Here is a 23,332-nt window from a genome sequence, read left to right as displayed (position 1 = left end):
GGTTGACTTAAAATCATTCCTCTTGATTCTGACCCATGCCAGGGTCCAGGGCTCTTGACTATTTTCTCTCTGTGGTTTTGTTCATCACTTTCCTTCCATGGTAAATGTCTGCTTTTCTTGCTTTCTTGTTACATTCCTTCAATGTAACAAGCCCTATTTTACCTTCTTCACGAGGACTTATCTAATCTATTCAAAATATGTAATTGCTTTCTTTCTATATTGAAGAAATAACAAGCTTCTTTTACATTATGTGTCTTTTAACCTGTAAGCAGCACACTTGCCAGCAGTCTTTGTAATATAGAGTCACTCAATAAAAGGCATTAGGTGGTAGAATACTTTGACATTCTTAAAGTGGTCAAGCATGAGTGCCTTTTTCCCCCTAATTGAACCATGAATTTCCAGTCAAAGGGTACAGTAGATATAATTCCAAGACCGTGCTAAATTAACATATACTAATCATGCTAAGTAGGGGAAAGGAATGTTGAACATCATTATTATTTTGAGCAACAGATATTAAAATAGTTCAACAGTAGATGGGTTCCTTCAACACTCACCCTGTAAGGGGCTTTAGAGTATCAGTAAATCTGTCCTGTTTCATGAAGCCCTAAAATGTGATTCAGTTGGAAACCGTGGTTAGAAGAGCATTGTTTACTAGCTCCCCTGACTAAAAGCAATTTCTGATTTTTCAACTATTTTACAAGGGAGTGATTTTTTTCTTTTTAACTTTTTTTATAGTTCTCTAAGTTATCTTCTTGTTAAATATATATAGTCTATACATTGAGGATTGAAATTATTTTGTTACTATTATTTCATTAGTACTTGATACAGAATTAGTTTTACTAGCAAAAAAACAGGGTGAACATTTCACACAGGGCATTTAGAAGTACATGGATAACTTGTTAATCTCTTGCCTTTGAAAGTGGAGGCTGAGGCTAAGTAAATAGTAAGCTTTTATATACTTGGTGCTGTGTATTTGTTTATGTAGAACATGTTTGGATTTCTTTTAGATGAAGTAATAAAAAGGGGTATACTAAAACAGACAAAATTTTCTGTGCTTATTCAAGTCTTACTAATTGGAAAACAGTTGATATAATTCATTTTTCACTTTTTATAAGCCATAAGTTTATTGTGGCTTCACAAACTACCCCGTTCTTTCTCTGAATTCACAGAATTGTAATGTTGACCCTTCAAAGCTTTGAGAACCTAAGTCAAATTTTCTTCAGAAAATGTTGCCTTTAATCCCAGCACTTGGGAGGCAGAGGCAAGCGGATCTCTATGAGTTCGAGACCAGCCTGGTCTACAAGAGCTAGTTCCAGAACAGGCTCCAAAGCTACAGAGAAACTCTGTCTTGAAAAGCCAAACAAAACAAAACAAAAAAAGCCCTAAAAATATTTGGTGTTAAATGTACTTTTCTGTCATTCATAGAAAATGAACATCCTCCTTAGCAAGAAATTGAAAGATAAATTGTTGGATAGCATTTTGAAGCTGTCAAATAAATAAGAGGTAAGGCTTCAGAGCTGTTCGTAGATCAACAGGGAGCAGTGGTGCCTAGCAAACCTTTGGGCGTGGGGTAGATTTCCTTGGCCAGAACAGTAGAAAGGAATGCTCTGCGGGGGTCTGTGAGGGCCCATCATGTGGGCTCCTCTGAGCCTCACAATGACCTCATGCTTCTGTTTTAGTTCTCTATACAATGGACAAAAGGGAGCCACGAGGCTATTTGGTTTGACTACATACCTATTAAGGGGTAGATAAGAAATTTCAGGTCTTTAATGCCAACTTACTCTCCCAAAAGAATATTTAAAAGACAAATCAGCTTTTGCAAGACCACCTTAAAGTATCAACACAGACAGTGGCAACAGCACTCATAAAGGAAAAAGACATTGGAACCAATCATAAGTTCTTCATCTACTGAGTGTATAATGGAACCAAAAAAAAAAATGTATTTATCCACAAAACACTGACTCTTGGAAGTAAAAACGATACACAACCTCATGACCCTGCTATTTCTTTATTTGAACCCAACTTTTATTTTTATGCCTAGAAAAATACAGGGAGGTGTTTAGGACGAACGTGCTAGCAATTTTCTACCTTTAGTGATAGTAACATAGTCCCAAAAGCAAGCACAATTATCTGTGTGTTTTTCTTAAGTTTTATTCAGCAATAAGACCATAATTTTTCATATTTAAGGAAGTATGAAAAATTTGTCGAGTTTCAAAAGCTGAATACATGTAGCGTTTGATCAAGGCACATACAAGACTGGCCAAAGGGCGTACAATGCACTTTGGTTTTTTGTTGTTGTCGTTGAAAAAAAGAGTCATGGCAACAAAAAAGTGGTATGGTTTTTAAACAAGTTATAGCTCACAATTCAGTAGGAAGCTGTAAAGGAATGTTACATTACACGTCCATTATGTAATATCTGGAAACCCGTGGCAGTAATGGGCAGTATTCTCCACCATTGTGAAAGCAAATTGAATATTTATGTACAGTGGTAAAGCATCTCGTATAAGCCAGATCTAAATTTGATTTCTAGTGTTTATTTTTCTTTGAAATTCTCACTTAAAGTACTACTTTCTCTGGATCGCCCCGAGGAATTACTGATGGTTACACTAACCTCTTAACTATGCAGACAATTTTTCCTAGACATCCCCTTGTAATAAAAACATCATAAACACAAACAATTCTGTGTTTAGGATTCATTTTTCAAGAGTCTAGATGGTACAGGCAAAAATCAAGATGCAGTTCTAGTATATGCATTGATTACACTACACAAGTCTAAGTTGTCATGGTTTTATAAGTGCACATCCCCCCTGCCCTTGCGTCATTGTTCCTGTGAAGTCCGTTATTCTTGACGCTCTGCTGACAGTGGCTTTAGCAGCCGACTTCACATTGCTCTTATATGTCAGCTGTTGTATTCAGTTCGGAAAATATGCTTAACTTTCCTAAGGATATTTAATTTGCCTAGGGGAAAATGAGATGTGCAGCAAGTTTGATATTGCCCATTATGTCACATATTTTGATTTATTGAATACCACTGGGATAATACAAATTTAATCATTGGAACATTATTTCATAACTAGCTTTTGAAATTTATTTTCTCATTCAGCCAGGTTTCTTTTTTACATTGTATTAATACCAAAGTGAAAAACGGCCTGTGCTTATACTACAAGGATCTCATGTGAACGCAGTCCTGATTGTTCAACACAGCAAGAAAATTCACTTTCACAGTCAACAAGTCATCTTACTCAGTAGAACACAAAGTAAATGGTTTATAACTTCAATATCTGCAAGGAAAATACAGTACAAATTACTAAAAAATACTAAAATATAGAATTGTGTTCAGGCATCTCCACTACATCAACCGCAGCAGCAACCTGAAATCTGAAACTTTTAATAAAAAGTTCTTAAATATAAATTATATGGCAAATGTACAGTACATTGCTTTTCTCAGTCTCTTTTCCAGTGTTTTGCAGTAGAACGGAGTTCCCGCCATCACCTTTCTTAGGTTTAAAAACCCTAAAGCAGTCTGGCGTGGGGCGTCGTCCTGCATCATGAGTGCGAGTGGTCCGAGTCTGGGATCCCACTGTCTCTGTAGCTTCGGTTACTACTGCTCTCACTGTGGTTGTTTTTGTACAGATTCATCCCATTCGGAGGAAAAATGGTGTGTATTACAAACTCCTCCTTGGAGATGGGTTCATTGCTTATGGGGAGCATTTGAAAAGAAGTTTCCCTGATTTCCAGGATGGAGTTGTCCTTCTTAGTGCCAGCTTCTGCATAGTCGTCCTTTCTTCTCCTTCCTTTGCTGTACGCACAGTTCCGCGAGAACAGCGACCCATTCCTATGCACATACCAACACACCAGAGCCAGGAGGGCGATGGTTACCAGGGCCACAGCCCCACCGATGATGGCCGCCAATGGTAAATTCGGATTTTTGTAAGGTTCTTTCTCTTGCTCTCGATTGAGGGTGGTTGTGGGGTTGTACATTCGAAGAGGGGCAGTTTCGGTCTCAATACAAACAGGGGTTTCATCAAACAGGTAAAGGTTACTGGTTTCCATGGGAACCATGCATACTCTATAGGGCGAGTCAGGTTCTAGGGCTGTGACCAAGTATTCGCTGCGGTCTCCTGTTACTATTGTTTCTGTTATAGATCCAAACGCTGGGCTGTGGCCCAGTTTAAGCCAGCTGAGTCGCAGAGCAGTCATAGGCAGAGCGAGTCTCCAGGAGATATGGATTGTGTCAGAGGTGACAGACTTCACAGTAATTAAAATCGTTTTTCGTGCGGGGCTGCCTGTAGTTCTCTGATCCTTAAAGAGCTTGGGGTTTTTAATGTCTGGCTGTTTAGTCACAGGAGCTGGCCACTGTCCTTGAGCAGGATATGCTGTGTTAGGTATTGCAGTGGTGATCTGAATGGTGCTCACAATCCCACTGTCTTTACAATCAAACAGGTCCGCACTGAGGTCCTTGATAGCCATCCCACGAACCTTTTCTGGAGCTTGGCACATGAGCCCACGCACGTTGACCTTCACGGGTAGTGACTGTAACCAGTCCCGTACCCATTTCATCTTGCATCCACAATACCAGGGGTTGTTGCGAAGAATCAGTTGCGTTATATTGTCCAAATCATCAAAGATACCCTGAGGTAAATTGCTTAGGTTATTATTGGACATATCAAGTCGATACAGCTGCCTTAAATAGGAAAAAGCATGTGGGGGTACCCGGTTGATGTGGTTGTCTTGAAGGTAAAGCTTCCTCAGGCTTGTACCCGGAAGGTTCACAGGTGCGGCTGTCAAGGAATTTCGCACCAGAGACAGTTCTGTTAAGTTTACTAAATTGAAGAAAACTTTGTCACCCAAACCGTGGTTGTTCAACAAGTTTCCATCTAAAACCAGACGTTTCAGGCTTGTGAGACCGTGAAGTGACGGTGAAGAGATAGTTGATATGCGATTGTCATCGAGGCGTAACTCTTCTATAGTCCTGGGCAAGCCCCCGGGGATTGTGCTAAGGTGGTTGCGGGACAGAAAAAGCAGTCGCAGATAGTTGCTGTCTCGAAATGCTCCCTCTTCGATGCTCACCGCAGAAACAGAATTATCATCCAAGTGTAACTCTTCCAGGTACGGAATTTTCGAAAGTGAATCATACGTGATAGTTCTGATGTTATTCTCTTGCAAATGTAACTCTTTCACGTACTTGGGAAGGTTGGTAGGAAATTCATCTAAACTGTTGTGGTATAGGTATATTCTTTGTACTTTCAGCAAGTTTTTCAAATCGGAAGGAATCCCAACATTGTTTATTTGATTGTTCTGAAGGTAGAGTGTTGTAGCATCCTCTGGAATTCCCGTTGGAATGGATGTCAGAGAGCGATCGTTACAGTAGATGAAACCCGCATCACAGCGACACACAGATGGACAGGATTTAGCCATAACTGACAGAGGTGCCACTTGGAAGAACAGTCCAATTTTAGTCCCGATGAGGAAGAGGCTCCAGGCTGGACTGATCATGGTCAGCAGTGTTGAGGTCTTTATAGCAGGTAGCTTCTGTTACTACAACAGAGTAAGAAATGATAGAAAATAATTAGTCCAGAATACTGAAGTGTCTTAAGAACAGATGTGGAAATGGAAATCATCAATAGCAAATTTCAATATTTTAATTTTCTGAGAGGAGCATGCCAGGAATTCATTGCTGTCTATAAACAAACACACTCATATCATTCATTTACCTTGAGTATCTCTAGAATGTAAATTTACAACTATCATGTTTAAATCCATTTTATCTAAAATTTTAAATATAATTTTAAATAAATATAAAAGTATAATCAAAAATATTTTAAATTATAATTTATATCAGATTCATAGAGTCATGAAGATTATCAAATTTCTAACTTTTTAATATTCATGGACTGAGTTAGAGGAATATGATTTGTTATAACTAAATATAATATATATATGCCAGTGATTTCAGTCTCCTTTGGCAAACGATCATAAAAGTATAGAAATGTGTAATCTATGCTTACACTCTTCTGCAATAATAAGCTACACACATCCAGAGTTCTTTAATCTCAGTAAAGCTAAGCATTTGCTTTGGTTATTAATAGTTTTTAAACATTAATATTAAATATTGTTTAAAGGGCATTTCTGAAAAGAAAAGGAGTAGGAAGAATACTTTAGGGAAAGAATTGTACAGCTCAAGTGTCCAGTTGGTGTACGTGGACACTCCCATTCCCTGCTTACCTTTCTCTGTCTCAGTCCCTACTTCGTTACAGTTCATACCGCGTGTCCAGCTGTTGTTGTTTTCAGTCTCACCATGTGTTTTCACACTGCACTTATCTGTCTTCAAATTCTAAGCTAGAATGGTTCAGGTTTCCCCGTGGGCTGGAGACTTACAGGTTTATGTGGATATTCTGTGTGTTGTTCCCTTCTCCACCTCTAGGTATTACTCAGCCTTTATAACTTTAGGCACAAAAATAAAATAGCTTAATGCTTTTTCCTACCTTATTGAACGATGTTAAGTAATTTTACATCCAATGCACACATGTTACTTTTCTTGGTGAGGGGCTAGGACTTTAAAACTCTTTAGTCCTTGGAAATGTTCTTCACTGCTTATTCAAGTAATTCTATGCCGCACACAGCTCCGGGTCAGGCTTGCTGCTGCCAATGAACATTCCAGCTGTGGTTCAGCATGGTGGGCAAGCTCATTAAAGTAGGGGCCAGAAACAACCCAGCTTCCGGTTACTAGGTAGGACACATGACGTCCTAATTTTTTTTTCCTCTCTGATAGTTTCAGTGTGGTGGCTCCTTTGTGTGGCTTAAGTCCCTCAGTAGAAACTGCCCTCTTTGAAATTCTTACTGGCTCTTCTGTGCAATGTGGTCAGAGATAGGAACTTCAGATCCTCATGAAGAAAGCCATGCATGATGCTAAGACCTGTGCAGTAATGGGTTTTCCAGGCAGTTACCCCCTCCCTTTACTCTCCTCCAGGATTATCCAAGTATAAACTCTGTACGGTAGCTACATCCTGCGGGGTGATTACCTGCTATGAAAGAGCTATTTCTTCTTCTACTTCTTGCTGCTTTCTCAGAAATTCTGTTTCAGTCACGTTTCACGGGGATGGGTGGAGTCTCTTTTAAGAAGCAAGGGAAACAACGCAAACAGTCTTCATGGAAAGAGAAGGAAGCACACTAAATTTCCTTTGTATTTCTCTTCCTGAAAATAGGCCAGGATTGAGCACCTCCTGTGAAAGGGGGAGGGGGAAGTAATACTATTAACAGTGAAAATTAACCCACTAGAGAACTTTCCTAGTGGTTTAACAGCAATTAATTCTTTTAAGCAACACATCTCTCATCATAACAGCTGGTGGAAGTGGTAGACTGCCCTCCCTGTGTTTGTGTTTCCCACTTAACTATATAAATTAAGTCGGAGCCAAAGATGAGATTGTCATCCTACTGATAGCTCCCATAGTTAAGTGTTTCTTAGTGTCACACTGAATCAAACACAGGGCAAAATTTCACTTAAGAAGCAGTAAGACACTTTCAAATAAATTCAGGCTAATGTGTTAGAATACACTTTTGGATGCCCTGGTATACAATGTTTTAAAAGAAGGACATGCCAAAGACAGGAAATAATGGCGAAGGTTTTGATGGAAACACTGTGATGTCTCTGTACTTTCTGAGCACGTTTTTACAAATCGCACTATCTACCATTTAAATTGTCAGAAACACATTGCATTAGAGCTCTTCTCTTCATTTGCTCAGTGCCCAGTTTGGTGCTTCCATCTTCCTAGCTAAAGAATGTGGGCACTCTCACCTTCCTACATGACTCTCCTGTAGCTGGAAATTTTAGGACTTGTGTTCTTGTTCATTTGGGGGCATAGATGTTCAAGTCAGAGTTAGGACTTTTAAACCATGCTTTTAAAAAGGGAATATTACTGCAAGTTCCTCTTAATACTTTGAACTTCAAAAAAAATATTGTATTGTAAATAGGAAGGTCATTGTTTTGTTCCATCTCTGTACATTGGTCATTTAGTTAGAATGACAACATGAGGTATCTTTTTTTCTTGGTTTAAACACAAACATGCCGACCCCCACAATGTGTAGTTTTCATTTCCAAAGAAAAACTTTAGACTTAAGTAAAAAGACCAGTAGTTGAGCTGTTGATAGCTTTGCCTGTTATCTGACAGAGCATTCGTGAGGAATTTGAGGAGGCTGCACAAGGGGATATGTGTGGCATGCATTGCTCAGGATCACCCATTCAGCACCTTCCTTATATAAAGAACATTTGGATACATGGGGATATTTGACCATGAGATTCAGGACTGAAGGAATCATTTGCTTCTCTGCCAGTTACTACCTAGTATCCAACAAGGATAGCATCTGTTCCAGAATTTACTGAGAGTGTATATTAACCAAGGCCACAATTCATGTTTCTATCGTTTGTTGCAAAAGTCTCATTTCTTTTAGTTTGTCACTAGACACAAATGCTATCATAGATTATATTAATAAAAAACAAAGTTGAAAATGGCAAATATATGCTTTTTTCCCACAAATTTAAGCAATCTGAAAATAGCAGATGGCAAGTGGAGAAAGCAGACTCATGAATACAGCAAAGAGCCTGCAGAGGGAAGTTTAAATGGTTTGTGTTTAATGCGAGGGTTTTCACATTATTGCTGGACTTCAATGGCGTATTTGCTTATAAAATGTTGCCTTCTACGTGTGTGAGTGTGGGAAAACCAAGCTGCCAAAACTATAACTATAAGGTTACTTTTGCTGTAAATGTTTTCTAGCCTTGAAAATGATCCAACATATAAAATAATGTTATTTTAAGTCAAGGAGAAAATAGCTTCAGTTAAGTTGCATTAAAAACTAATTTAAAACTGCTATGAAAATAACAAGTGAGAACCTGTATGAAATGACCGATTGTCAAGCAGTTCTTATGTTCCAGGGGCAGTAAGGCAAGGCATACTTCAGAGGACAGATGATGAATCTACTGAATGGGATCTGAAAATGGCTGGTTGTTCTGAGTCAGGACAAACCACAGTGTGACGTTTATAAGGACTGGGAATAAAATAGCTGTAGTAGCTGCTTTAAAAAGAAGAAGAAAATAAAAAAGAAAGAAATTTCACATTTTTTTTTTACCAAACCAGGCTTTAAATAATATATGTTTTGATTCTCATTTTTTTTAACCTGAGATGGAAAAATATAGTAATGTGAAAACACAGATTAGTTCTGTTTACCTGGTTTACACTCAGGAATTTGCTATCACTGGTGTTGGATATACAAACTCAACATCCGCTGTTCATACTAATGTTCAATGTGAATTGACAGAAAACCTTCAGCCTCACTAAATCACGAGAAGAACTCACTTCTCCCCAGATTTCATGAAAACTAAAAGCAAAAGCATAAACTCATCTGTTTTCTTAGAAAATCTAGTCTTACAAATGGACATTCATACAGTTCCTCTCACTTGCCCCTGCCGCTTTCAGGTCAAAACTGTTCAGCTCATGCTTGGCTGCATTTTATTTGAATTTATACCCTCTTCATATTTCAAGTTGTAGTGCTAAATAGGGATTTTTGGCATAATTAAAGTCATAATGGTTTCTGTATTATAAGCAATCCAACTCCCGCACCTACACTTGGTTTCTGAGCTGCATCCCCATAGTCACAGACATTGGCCATGGAGCTGAATGTGAATGATGAAAAGCAAAATGACCAGCACTGCCAATGGGCACCGTGGCCAGTGCTTCAGCCCTGGCTTCAGATCCTTCTGTATGCCTGAGCTTGAAAAAGGCCATTGCTTCTAAACAGAAAGCAGTCGGTGCTCTAGAAAAACATTGCTACTGGAGTAACGGGAGATAACGTAAATGGGACTCTGATACTTAGAGATGTGTTCTAAAAGTATTGTTAATGGCATCATTACAGATGTAACACTTAAACCCCAGCTACAGGAAAAGCATGCTCACCTTACCGGTGAAGTCGATTTCCAAATCATCTTTCGATTGTTTCTTTTCAAAATTAAAAAAAATAATAATGATTTATAACCCCAACCCACGCTAAAGTGTCTAATTTTTCCTAATATATCAAAGAAAGTACATGAATAGGTAAAGATGCTATTCTTTGGAGATACTTTATGAAAACTAATACATATTAATAAGTTGTTTCTCAATAAGACACTGACTTTTAAGTAAAATCAAGAACTTGATGCAATGCACATGTTTACAGGATTTCTTCTATCGGAGAAAGCATTTGAATGAGGAGGTATTTCTTAGATTTTAAGGATATAATTTAGCTTAAAGTGAGGCATGTGATGATAACGAACTTCCCAAACCTTGGGTTTGCTACCTTTTATTCAAGTTGCTTTTGATTTAACTTACTTGACCAGTACCCTCTGAAGAAAATCTACGTCAAGTTAATGTGAGATTTGATTTCTGATTTATTGGTTTGCCTCACAGAGCGATTTCTTAAGGGCAGAAACTTTTTTAAAATATTAATTTTAAAAGTAAGATGGCATTTACAATTCACAATCAAAGTTGGCTGCATTATTTTAAGTAAAACCCTGATATTGAAAACATACGTGCTTCAGCAAGCCTGCCTATGTTTGTGAGTGTTTCTAGCTAAACTGGAATGGACACAAGCAGCATCTTGCATATTAGGGAAGTCATTTATTTATGAAGGTGAAAATTGCTCACCTAATGAGCAACCTGTGAATTGCAACGATTCTGCAGCAAGAAACAGCATTTCAAGCGAGCTGGATACATGGTGAAACTGGAAAACTGGACTCCATCAGGTTAGTTAAGAGTGACAGCAAAATGCTTTCTACACATCCTGTCTGGTAGTTACATTTTCCACAACCATCGGATTTCAGGAAGGTCCCAATTCCTTTGTTTAATGCAGGCAAGCCGAAGGCCCTCGCCCTCTCCCTCTGAGACTCCTAAGTCTGCAGGCTTTGCTGAGAGGCGGGGAAGCAAGCATGCCTTTTCACACTTGGTTTTGTCCAGACTCTTTTCTGACACGAGGAAGGTTTTGTTTCATTTATACAAAACAGGGGATAAAAAGTTCCAAAGCAGAAAAGGATTTCCCCACCAAGTTTGTTATAAATGAATCTTAGTCCCGCCTTTGCTTCATTTAGTTTGTGTGTAAAGGGAAACGAAGCATCTTTAAGACAAAAAGATGGGGTGTTCCCTTTTATCACACCACAGGCTCTTCCTTTCACGATGTTCACGCCAGACTAAATGAATTGGAGACCTAAGACCCAGATGAAGGAGGGGACAACAGAGTGGAGCTGAGAGGCCCAGGGCTGGAGGCCCAGGGTGTGCTTCAAGTCTGTGCTGACGTTTGTGTAGCTGTACTGGAAAGTATGCCTGCCTGTATTACACCAGAAACACTGACACTGCAAGCCTAACATTTCGCTTCCAGGGTGCGAGTCCAACCTGCTTTGCCTTCCTAGCCTTTAAATTGCCATGCGCTAGTTGGGCAACTCTTTCTTTGAGTCGACGGTGTGACAGTCTCTTTTCTGGTTAGGGAGACCATCTAAAATCATAAAACACATTGCTTCTTCATGTCTGCCTGAGATATTTATTGATTTAAACTAGATGAAGAGGAGGAAAACCAACAACACATAAAGCTGATTAATCCACACTTTAGAAAGTGGTGCTTAACCAGACGTGGTCTGCGGGTGTTCTCTTCAAAGTTGCCACGGCAACTTGTGCACATGAAGCGAAAGAACAAAAGCTGTCATTGTCTCATCAAGTGAAAGCAATTTTTGCTCTCCTCCTTTGAGTGAACTAATACCTGGAAAGAGCTGCTCATCCATTCCTGACACTTGATTTTGGGGTGGGAAACAGACTATGCAAAGCAAAGGCACGTTACCTATTGACTAAATTATATTTCATGCATTTCTCCTTAACATCTATTCCGTCGATTCTTGCTAATGGATAAAACTTAAGCCCTGAAAGGTCCCCCTTCTGAAGTATAAGGTGGCTTTCAAAACTGTCTATATCATTGTGATGCTTAGACAAATTTAGTTACGTTGATCTGCATTTCGAAAGTGCTTTGTGAAAGGAATATACCTAATTTGTTTTTTAAAAGGAAGGGTCCTTTCCCGGAAAACAATTTGCTAACCAACCATCTCTTGGTTGGAAATCGGTTTGTTGACGTTTGGAAAACCTGTAACGGTGGCCTCTTAGAAGAAGCCAAGAAACATCCCTTTTCTGCTCTGAGGAGAGAATGCCGTTCTGAGCGCCGATATTGCTGAGAGATTTACTGTTGAGTTTTGCCCGCTGGGGGGTGGTACACTCTACCAGAACACTGCTTGCAGAAGCCGCAAGTCAGATGTTGGCTGCTGCTGGCCAGTCTTTCCCTGGTTTAATTACAACAAAGCCTCCCGTTGAGAACAGTGAAGGCCTCTGGGGCAAAAGGTGGGGGTGGGCGGGATGGGGAGCTGGGAGAGGAGGGGGAGGAGTCAAGGCTTTTGAAAATTCACGGAATCCTATTTCCCTCCCTGACTTCATTTGTGGTGCTCCTCATTTGACACGAAACAACTATTTATAATGCCTTTTTACAGAATCGGTATGAATAAGAGAACGTAGAAAGGGTTTATTCAGAATTTTTAAGTTAGCTTTAGGTTTTGCCATTAATCACGTTCTTTGTTGTGCAGCCCACCCACCTTTAAAAGGGAAGAGGGCTGAGACCAACTGAAATGGCAACTCTCAACTAAATATTATTTAAATGACCAAATTTAATTCAGCATTCATATGAACATAAGCCGATCGTAACTAAAGTACAAGAAAGAAACATTCATATAATATTAAAATAAGGCGTATACCTTCCTTCAGCCACTAATATCTGTTGGGTTTTAAATTGTTCAAAATAACCAAGATAGAGAGAGGAGAAAGCCTTGGGATGTGTGGCCAAGAAAAGCACAGGGGAAAATCTGCATTGCTTGCGCTTGCATGTTTAAAGCTGCTAATTGTATTTTTCATCTGGAGGGACCGAACGTTCATTAGGGTCTTGTGTCCCTAGGCAGGAGACGCTGAGTATAATTGGAGTTTCTATTTGATTGGGCAATATAGCCAGAGAAGAAACTGGGGTAAAGATAATTAATAGCTCTCTAACAAAGTCTGACAGCCACAAGATTTCAACCAAATCTATTTCACACCGCTTCATTTAGCTCTGAAAAGTTTTGATAGAATCGGAGACTCCTTAATTAACACTTGAAAGCAAAAGAAACATAGCTTCTATTAGCTGCCACATTTAGTTATGACAAATTTTCTGTTTTGTTTTGTAACCTTTTTAAATTTTTCTAAAAACTTTTTTGCTGCCCAGTTATATATTTCTTAAACATTAAAGTCAGGAATTGTTTAATTGGGCATTCAAACCTAACCAGAATCAATTTTAAAAGGGGTGTGCAGAGAAACAAAAAGCCCAATTAATAACCAATCAATGCTACTATTGGAATACCCTATTAATGAATTCATCATGTTTATTCATTTGCTAATATCTTTTCTGACCCTTGGGAGTTCTCTATTAGAAGAATATAGTGATTTTTTTTTAAATTTAAACACATGCACTGACATTTTTAACCCTTTTCTTCATTTTAGGGTGACAAATTGTATGTATGTATGTATATCCATATACACATATATTTGAGGCTAAGTTGTATAACCAATCTTTGCATAGTCATAACACACTATGATTGCTAATATTTTCATAATAATATTTTTGTTATACTTTTAAAGAATTAATTTCTTCATTCATTTTCAAAGAGATGGGTGTCAGTCACCTGTCAATGTGAGTCAAGCTCAAGTGATTCTAGCCTGAGAGTGGACAGGTTCATCCTTTTCTGTTTACGCTGGTCAGGGAATTCTCATGCAGTTAGGGATGAATGAAGGAATCGCTACAGCTAAAGCACTTTTCATGGTTTTAATCATGTTATTGCATCCTAATCACATAGCCAACGTGTGCATTTTGAGGCATAGATTTACTGAGAGCAATTAAAATAACTAATTATTAAAACCATTTGATTTTCTCATTGAGAAATGCCCACATTTTCAATTTCCTTTTAAGTCTAAACGAATAAGCCCCCCTCCCAATGTGGAGAAAAGATGGGCCTGTTGCACTCTTTACCTTTATGCAACCATTTTGTTTCAGACATAGTTTATGAAAAACACCTTATTTTTCAGCAGATACCTTTTGGAAGCTTTATAGTCTAGATGCATTTGTTTCGATATAAGATTTCCCACAGTGAGCTGCAAGTGAAGGGCCACTCAGCCTTTGGCATTTGACGATGACTCTAGGCTTTGCTCCCCGGCTACCCTCACTGCATACATCAAGCACCAGCTTCCAGGGTGATCTTTGTTAGTTTTCTGAGTGGACTTACCCAGTTACTATGCTGGTCACATTCTACACTTGCCCAAGCGATGGATTGATTTTGGCATTCTCCTAGACTGGGAATATGGTTTGGCCAGAGACTCTGAGTTGAATTTACTAGTTGAGATTCCCGAGCCTGAAATGCCTGAAGGAGCGTGGCAGGATAAGCGGTGCAAGCTTTCAGATCTAGGTGTAGCTGTTAATCCTCCACGGAGGCATCTTGTTCTCTCCCAGGGCAGCTTGCTGGCTGGGAGCAAGATGTATGCTTTCCATGTACTGCGTACTCATGGGCTGAGGGATTATCGATTTTCTTTCACAGTTATAAGAACAGCGATTGGTGATCATACCACACATACGGTACACACCAAGTTAGCGACCTTTCGCTTTTGTAGAGGAGAAAAAAAAAAATCTGCCTCCTACTCGATCTCAAACACTCAACTTTCCAGCTTCCAGTTTTCCTTAAAGCTTCGTGCCAATAGCAATTGCTTAAAACAGAGGGGAGCTATTTATTATTATTCTTAACGCTATAAGGTTGTAAGAAACTTCTCACATTTGGCTATTTAGGCAGACTTTCCCTAGCTGTCTTGCACGCACATCTCTTTGCTAGTCTTGCTGACGGAGCAAAGGTGGCTACTTGGATTCCTCATGGAACCCAGTAAGTCATTTCTTTCTAGAGAGTAACAGCGAGCGAAGTTTCTGAGACAATGATAAGAAAAAAAAAAAAAGCATAGAAAATACTTACCAGGAAGACGGGGGGAAAAGCAGTCCTTTATACCCTGCTGCTACAGCTGTAATTCCATAGCCCGTGAGTTGAAGTAAAAATCCTCCCCTGTCTGCGGAGCGCGGCATCCAGTGCACACAAAGCCAGAGCAGCTGCAGCCTAAGCCGGTCCCGCTTCAGATCACTCCTGTGCTGAGGACTGCGCGCGAGAGCATCCAGTAGACTGCGCGCAGCCCACCTCCAAGTCTGAAGTTTAAAGCTTCACCTCGCAGTGGTTGAGGAAGGGGGTGATGTCATAGGTGGGCAGGACTTAGCCCGGCTCTTGTTCAGTGAGGTAACTGGATAATCAGACAGATGAGCTTTGCCAACGCTAGAGGGGGTGAGAGAAGCCGAAATGAGCCGTCCAGCTTGCCAAAGCCGAGATGCCATTTGGTTTGTAGGCAGCCCCTCAGACTCTAAGCATACCCTAAAGTTTACTACGACTAGGTAGTGGTAGCACATTGAGAAAAAGACACACGCGTGCGAGAAGGCTATTTGCAAGATCACAATAGAGGAACAGGTGTCTCCTGTCCAAGCCATCTGTACTGAAGATAAGTTAATAGAAGCCAGCTTATTTTCATTATGCTACAGGAGTGTTAGAACTCTGGAGAATAGAGGATGGCAATCCCAACTGATGGTTATTTTTTGATTTAAATTGATGGCAACCTGGTTCAAATGATGATTTACATACAAGAAAGGTAATGGGGATAGGAGAAAGATAAAAATATTGAAGAAAGCAGTCTTCTTGGGAAGTAGAAAGGGTTTCTTCTCATATGAAAGTTTACATAAGGAAGCAGGTTTTATCTACTACTAGAGAGACCCCTTATGTGTGTGCCTAAGTGCACACCTCTACTTTAGAACTAAGTTGATATAATTACTTATATTTAAGAAAGTTCCCTAAAATAGAAAGGTTTGAGACTAACTAGAATCTTTTTCTTACACTCTTTGCTACCATGAAGATCGGTTCAGTCACCATCATCTTAGAATATCTGTTAGAGATGGTTTTTCCAGGATTAAATTATTTTAACCTGAGTGCCGGAATAAATATTGACAGTTGCAGGACACTGAGATTTCTTGGCCTTGTTAACGAGGTTTTAAGACTGTAATTTCCCGGTATACCTTTGTCATCAGTTTTCTGATGTTTGGTCAACAGCTACTTTGGACTTTGCATTTCCCCCTAAGGCAGTGGATTTAAATGAAGGGTCTTGTTTCTATATTTACCCAAATGGCTATTTCCTTTAATGTCTTTATTTGCTTGATTCTTACAAGTTTATGATGACTTTATGCATTCTGGGAAATTTTCTGTTTGTCTCTGACGGCTAGTTGTCTGTCTCAGGAGTGTGTTGATATTCCCTTATGAGCTTCATTTAGTTTATATGTGTGTCTTGGCATTCCCCTCCAAGCATGGGTGCTATCCGAGTGGAAGGTGAAGGGAACCCCTGACAAGAGATGCGCTGACACCTATTGTTCTACGATTGCTCTTTCTCTTTGGCTGACTTCTGAGGACTGACCCAGGGGTTGAAAGTAGGACTTTTAGCATTTTAACATTCATTGAAAAGCCAGTTTCTGAGAAGGGTTAGGTTAGTGCAGGTTAAGCTCAGAGGTGGCTGCTGCATAGTTTTTTGGAGAAAAGGAAAGTAGGAGAGTTACTGATAACCTCTCAGGAATAGATGGGTTGTTTTCAGTTACTGCAAATCAAACACCTGGATTAAATTATTTCTTGAAATAGTTCTTTCTAGAAGCCATTTTCAGATGAGAGTTGATTCTATTTAAAAAGGAAATTTTTGCCTGACCAAATTCCTGTGGGCTTATATCCATATTTAATCAGTTCTGTCTACATTCAGCTGCCTGAAAGGCTTCAACAAGAAAGAAAGATAAATGGGCAGTTTGGGTTCTAGGTGTCTAAAGGAAAGCAGGCTGGCCTGGGAGCTGGGTGCTCTGGGATTTCATTCCCGAGGCGGCCATTTGTCATATGACCTCACATTACCTGCTCTGTGCTTTGCTTTCATCTCCTGGGAAATAAAGGAAGCAAGAATTTATTGAATACCAATTACGTATTCTGCAATCCCCCCCCCCAAAGCTGTGAATTAAAATGCAGCAGCATGCAAGAGATTGTCAAGAATGTAACTTTAAAGGCAAGTCTTAATAGAACCTTCATTGTCATCTTCCCTTTTACAAACATATATGCTCTTTTTAAATTTAAATTACAAGTACTTTTTTGTATGTGGGGCTTAGGAGAATACACACATACACACACACACACACACAAACACACACACACACACACACACACACGTTATGATGTAAGTGTGGAGATGAGAAAGCAATTTACAGGAATCAGTTTTTTTGCTTCCACCAATGCCGGAGTCCAAACTCTAGTCTTCAGGCTTAGCATTCTCACAGGTGCTAGATATATATACTGTGGTACAAGCACAGAGGTGGGTGGGTGTGTCCAATTCCTGCTATTCCCAGACCCCTGAAACTGCTAGTTTCCGGTGAACTTACTTTGTCCCCTGCTCACGTGACTACTTTGTGCACCACCTCTAGCAAGGTTAAAGGTTAAGTTAGTTCAGATTGCTTCCCTACTATGTATCCTAAAGGAGACTAAAGTGATGGTTGTCCTGTTGAAGGAGGGGGAGACTAAGCAGCTTTCCCTATGATACCCTGTCGGCTGTGATGTGAAGGGCGGGACTGGAGTCTCACAGCAGGACGGACTCAAAGTGCGTGTGTGGTGTGGAGGGCAGCTGAGGCTAAACAAATGGGCTTCAGCGTCTTCCGTTGATCTGGGCTCTCTCTTGGGCTCTGCCACATGACTATAGACAAATCACTTAATATTTCTAAGTTTATTAGCTCAGAGCATGACTCATAGTAGCTGCCTAACAAAGTCATAGCTGCTCTTACTAAGATGGGGGCATTTGGGCACGGGGGAGAAAGAAGTGTTATTCAGTGTTGGTAGGACGAGGCCAATAACGTGGTTTTTACAGGTTTCACATTTCTCTTGGAGTTGTTCTGTATGCAGAGTGCCATGCCAAGCTAATGGGAGCGCAGTGGAGGCAGAAGATTGGTTCCTGTCTTCTTACATCACAGGAATTCGTGTTCCCAGGACCTAAAATTCTAGTTGAGCCCTACAAGACCTTTTGGGTGAAAGATATTTGTTGTTACTTTGCATTTCCTTCTGTTTTGTAAGCTGGTCCACAAATCTAAAATTGTTCCTGAGAAGATGTGTTTCAGAAAGGAAACCACCAGACTGGAAATGGACTGCTTGGATAACATCCTAGGTTTAGAGAGCCCCGGGGACAGTTGTAACTTGCCCCATCAGGAGTTTGTTTTTCTGTGTGAGAAGAGGTATTCCCTCGTCAAAATTAGGGGACATTACATTTGGAATCCGGTTTTCTGGGCTCTTCCATTTTCTTGTGTATTCAAGTGGAAAAATAAAAAGTGCCCCCACCCTCTTGCAGATCACTTTTACACAGGGATCATTCCATCCAGGTCTCCTAACTTGCCTATACCTAGGCTATCTTCCTAATCACAGAGCCTCATTGGCTGCCTTGTAAAAGACTCTGCTACTGTAGAAGATCCCAAACCACCTTTGCCTGTGATATTTTGAGATTAAATCTTAGGGACACATCAAAGTTTATTTAGGTTAGAAACATTGCTGATGATCCTCCGTCCCTTGAGGCTAGCAATGAGAATAAAATCTTTACAGTTCTAGGAGGAAGAAAAGACTTTGGTATGGCAAGCATCTTGACCTGCTATCACTTGAGACTCTCTGGATTGCAAGTCCCTGAAAGCCTAGTTGTAGTGCCCAATCAACAGCTGGAATGGATGGACTAAAGTAATAACTTCCACCATACCAAATGGCTTCCAGATAGAGCTTGGAGAGTCACTTGTCAGCAATGATGCAGTTTCTTCTGCTCTCTCTTCTGGCTTTTTCAGTGTCAGCATACTCCTTAAGCTGTATACACTGGGCCTTTGGGAGCCCCGGCTTTCACCCGGTGTGCATATTCCTTCCATTCTCCATTAGCACAGGGTTCAAAGGGAGGGGAAGCCTCTTCCTCGAAGCTCCTGCGCTCCCATTTGTTTAAACTTGAATAAAGTCTCACTCCAGAGCTGTGTGTAAGAATGGGGAGACAAGCTGGTGAACTGCTCTCCCTCTAGGAGTGGGAAACCCTTCTAAAAACAGAGAGGCACAGCCCAAAGAAAACAGAGGTCTTTAGGTTGGTGATTTGGCATACTGAAATTTGAAACTTGGGCATGTTTTATAAATATATAGATTTGAAGCTACTCTTTCTCTCTTTTTTTCCCCCAGAGTTTCTGTTAAAGTTGCCAAAATATCTTTGGAAGATTTTTCTGTTTGTAGACCCTTGAGTCTATCTCAGTTTTTTTTTATTCTGTCAACAGGTAGTGATGCATGTCAGGGCACATCATTGCTGTATCTAAGCATGAGCCTCTGCACTGTTAATAAAATATAGAGTGCACATTCAGCTCTCTGGAATTCTGTGAAGTCAGGCCAGATTCTTAACGCACCAGTTAGAAACTCTACCACATCTTCTTGGACAACTCCACCGAGTATTAGAGAAATAATTAGATTTTAGCAGGTCACAGATGCCATAGAATACTAAAAAGGATTTTAAAAATGTTATATTAAACAGGTCTTCCATTCTGATATTTACCTTTTAGTCAACACTTAGAATGTGCCTTAAAAACAATATATATTCCTCTTAACTATATTTCCAAAACATATTGCATTGGAGTGAGATCTTTTATTACAGGACTTGAGACAATAATCAAAGCAAAATGCCTATTTCCTTGCTCCCCTCCCCACACCTTGCTGACTCCTGCACCCAAGTTAGAGGGCTGCACTCCTGAGATTAAGAGAAAGATAATGAAGGTGGGGCAGGAGAGTAAAAGAAATATTCAAAATGTTCTTTATTGGTCCCCAGCAAAGGAAGGAGGAAATGTGATTCAGTAGATAGTAGTTGCTTGCCCACAGCACGGGGTGAGGCAGCTGGCTAGAGAGAGGGGGAAAGATCTCATTTTCTTCCCTACTTAGGGCCTTCCTGAATGGTTATGCAGATGGCATGGTGTGGGATCCCAGCTTTGGGGGGACCCTGCCTTTGACATCTTTTCACTTTCCCGGGGTCATCCTTTGTGCTTTCTTTTAAAATGGAAAAACAAAAACAAACAAACAAAAACGGAGACTTTGAAATGGACCTCAAAGACAGCAGAGACTGGGAGCAAGCTAGGCAGACTCATTCTGGTGGTGAGGCTTTCCATTTGGCCCTAGGGAAAGTGCTTCAGCTTTCTGAGCCTCCTCTCAGGTACCCAGACAGGCCCCACAAAAACTGTTATGTTTTGCTGTTATGGACTTCCAAAAACTGATAAAGGTCCACTGTTAAACTCAAGAACATGGTGTACTGAGAGAGCTGAAACCCATGTCGAGATGCTTTTCATCCTCATAGGAAGGAGTGGGGTCTGGATAGTTTCAAATCAAAGAACTCATTGATGTTAAACTGAGCTATAAGCTTTCCCATTTTATCTTTGGAAATAAAATAATTTGAGCAATGTTTCTCACAGTTTTTGTCTTGAGCCTTCAGATCTAGAAAGAAAGGCTGTCCTTGAGACTTACTTACAAACCAAACGACCAAGTCTTTATCTCTGTCAATGATTGGTTTAGCAAACTAGATAGCACACAGAGGGCCAGCCCCAAACCTTGTGACTCCATATAGTCTGCCACTGTTGTTCTAATCTGGAGGGAAGTCGGCACAGCTTGCAAACCATCCCATTGTTTCCCTATTTCTAACATTTGGGTGCTGATTTTGAGAACACAAGCTTTCTCAATTGCCAAATTTTCCTCTTTCTGCAGTGATTGAGATTGCCTCCTTTTAGAGAGTTTTGCTTTCCTGGAGTCAAGATTCCTTAGGTTAAGTAAATGTAGTGTTGAAAGAAACACATTTAAAGTCGAATTAAGGGCTATATCTGCCTGCATCTCTTTATCAATGGCGAAACCTCTCCCCGGCACTGTCTAGAAAGCAGATTGATTACAACAGAGCTTTCCTTCTTGATGAACCGCACTGGTGGTATGAACGAGTGTTGACACAAAGTTTGAAAGATACAGTGTCTTCTGCTCACTCGATTTCATGTAATTCAGTGTTCCACAATGCCATCTATTATAAATAACAGTAAACTAAAAATTCAGTCATGTTTACCACGGGCAGTTTTGCTGTGACATAAAAACACTTCAGTATTTGAGCACCATTCATGGCATGGCTGCCACAAATTTATTAGACTTGTTCCGCTCATCGTGAGGTCATTAGTTCTCAATTTGAAAACTTTTAAAATTCACTAGTTAAGTTTCTATTTCTTTTTTAACATTAAATTGTATTATTGCTGCATTCACAAAGAGTCTTTAGGATTCCTGTGCTTGGAAACTGAGTTCTGGATTGACAAGTTTTAAGTGTGTATCTCACCAACATTCACATATGTTGTAATGGACTTTCATTCTTACTTCAAATGTTTGAAAACTTCAGACTGGAAAAATGCTTCTTTTTAAACTTATTAAATTTCATTTGGGAAAATTTTGAGGTGCTTCCTAATGGGTTTTATATTCTCACGTTTACACAGAAGAAACATGCAATTCAGAGTCACTTTGGATACAGTCCTGGGTCGTCTTCAGGGGCCCAAGGAACAGACATCATTGGAAAGTGCTTGCATGCAACTCTGCCTTCTTCGTCCTCCCCAGGGCAAGTCAGAAATCAGTTTAGCAGCTTGCATCTTCTGTTGCCTTGCCAGGAATTAGGACAGGCCAATACTGTATACAAGCTATACATTTGATGCTCGGGATCTTGGGCTGACAGTGGCTTTTTTTTCCTGTTTGTTTGTTTGTTTGTTTGCAAACTACTTTAAAAGTGAGATTTAGAATATTTAGCTGTTTACTTTATCTAGAATTTAGGTGCTATACAACTTTGGTTAATGGCATTCATTACTCATACACAGTAATTATGCAATAAAATAACATTGTTATTTTAGTTACAAACTATCTTTTTTATATTTCAGAGAAGTTACAGCTAACTGTTTTGCATCTTGTATGCATTCAGTAGAGTTTTCTAACAAAGCAGAACTATCCTTTCTGGTAGAAAGTAGAAAGAAATGATCAGAAACCAAAGTAATTGTAAGGAACTTTTAAGTCATCTTTGCATCCTCTTGACTATTTTTTCTCAAAGGTTTATGTTTCTTTACAGAGATATGGCCATTGCATGGAAAGGAAATAACATAGAAAGTTAAGAGAATGACTCCCCTATGTAACTCAGACTCTGGCCAGTGATGTGGTTCAGTGGGTAAGGACACTTGCCCTTAAAAGTCTGACAGATAGGTTTGATTCCCAGGACCCACATGGTAGAAGGAGACCGAAGACCCCTGCAAGCTGTCCTCTGACCAAAATTAATTAAAGTGAATAGAAACTCTGACTTGCTTTTTATTGGATTTATTTTATTTAGATTTTAAAAGAAACAAAATACATCATAAAATATTATAATCTCAATATATTTGGGAAAAAGAAATGTTTATGTGTCCAAGATCCAGTTTAAATAGTAAAGAATACAGCACCACAAAATATATACGCCTATAGTTGCTCTCCACGCACCTGTAGACTTCCTAGTCGTTTGTGTTCTCCAAGGTGGATTTGAAACTCTCCTTCTCGTTGCTTCTCGCTGCTGCTCCAGAAGCTCTTTATGCTAAGGGAAGACCTCCTGGTAGCTACCTCCACCTCCTTCTGAAGGGCATGTCTTGCTAACAATTGCCCAGAAGATGCAGATCTAAGAAGTGTTATGTGAATGCTAGCAATAATATTAAAGTGTTTTTTTTCTCTCTCTCTCTCTCTCTCTCTCTCTCTCTCTCTCTCTCTCTCTCTCTCTCTGTGTGTGTGTGTGGGGGGGGGCAATATCTATGACTCTAAGTCAAACAACTATTCTTATACAGTTTTTTTAAAAATGTATGTACCTTTTCTAATTCACTAGCATTTTCTTTGCTTAGGTTGGTTTTATTGCCATCTACTAAATCTCTGAATCTCCTATAAATGGGTGGTGGATTTTATCTAATTTCCTAGTTGGAGAATGGTCCACAGAAATTTAGAGTAAAAAGTTTTGGGAGGGAAGGGAAGAAGAGAGGAGGGGAGGGGAGTGGAAGGCAGGGGAGGGGAGGGGAGGAGAAGGGGAGGGAACAA

General features: G+C 39.8%; 2 protein-coding genes across 4 annotated transcripts in view; one reads left to right on the top strand and one right to left on the bottom strand.

Annotated features, from left to right (window-relative positions):
• Macrod2 (MACRO domain containing 2) overlaps window positions 1-23,332 on the top strand; it is a 1,889,857-nt gene that overhangs the window by 274,316 nt on the left and 1,592,209 nt on the right. The window lies entirely within an intron of this gene.
• Window positions 1,993-15,337, bottom strand: Flrt3 (fibronectin leucine rich transmembrane protein 3). Of its 3 annotated transcripts, XM_005365525.3 has the most exons (3): window positions 15,095-15,337; window positions 7,023-7,223; window positions 1,993-5,538 (listed from the first exon to the last, which is right to left on the bottom strand). In XM_005365525.3, exon 3 carries the CDS (start codon window positions 5,494-5,496, stop codon window positions 3,547-3,549), a length of 1,950 nt encoding a protein of 649 aa, XP_005365582.1. In that variant the 5' UTR covers window positions 5,497-5,538; window positions 7,023-7,223; window positions 15,095-15,337; the 3' UTR covers window positions 1,993-3,546. The 3 variants fall into 3 exon arrangements, with proteins under 3 accessions (XP_005365582.1, XP_013208640.1, XP_026644324.1); XM_013353186.2 differs by lacking the exon at window positions 7,023-7,223 and having other exon boundaries at window positions 15,095-15,324; XM_026788523.1 differs by lacking the exons at window positions 7,023-7,223; window positions 15,095-15,337 and adding an exon at window positions 6,486-7,011.

Source organism: Microtus ochrogaster, unplaced genomic scaffold (genome assembly GCF_000317375.1).
Source record: "Microtus ochrogaster isolate Prairie Vole_2 unplaced genomic scaffold, MicOch1.0 UNK3, whole genome shotgun sequence".
Taxonomy (NCBI): domain Eukaryota; kingdom Metazoa; phylum Chordata; class Mammalia; order Rodentia; family Cricetidae; genus Microtus; species Microtus ochrogaster.
This window is presented reverse-complemented; position numbering and strand designations above follow the sequence as displayed.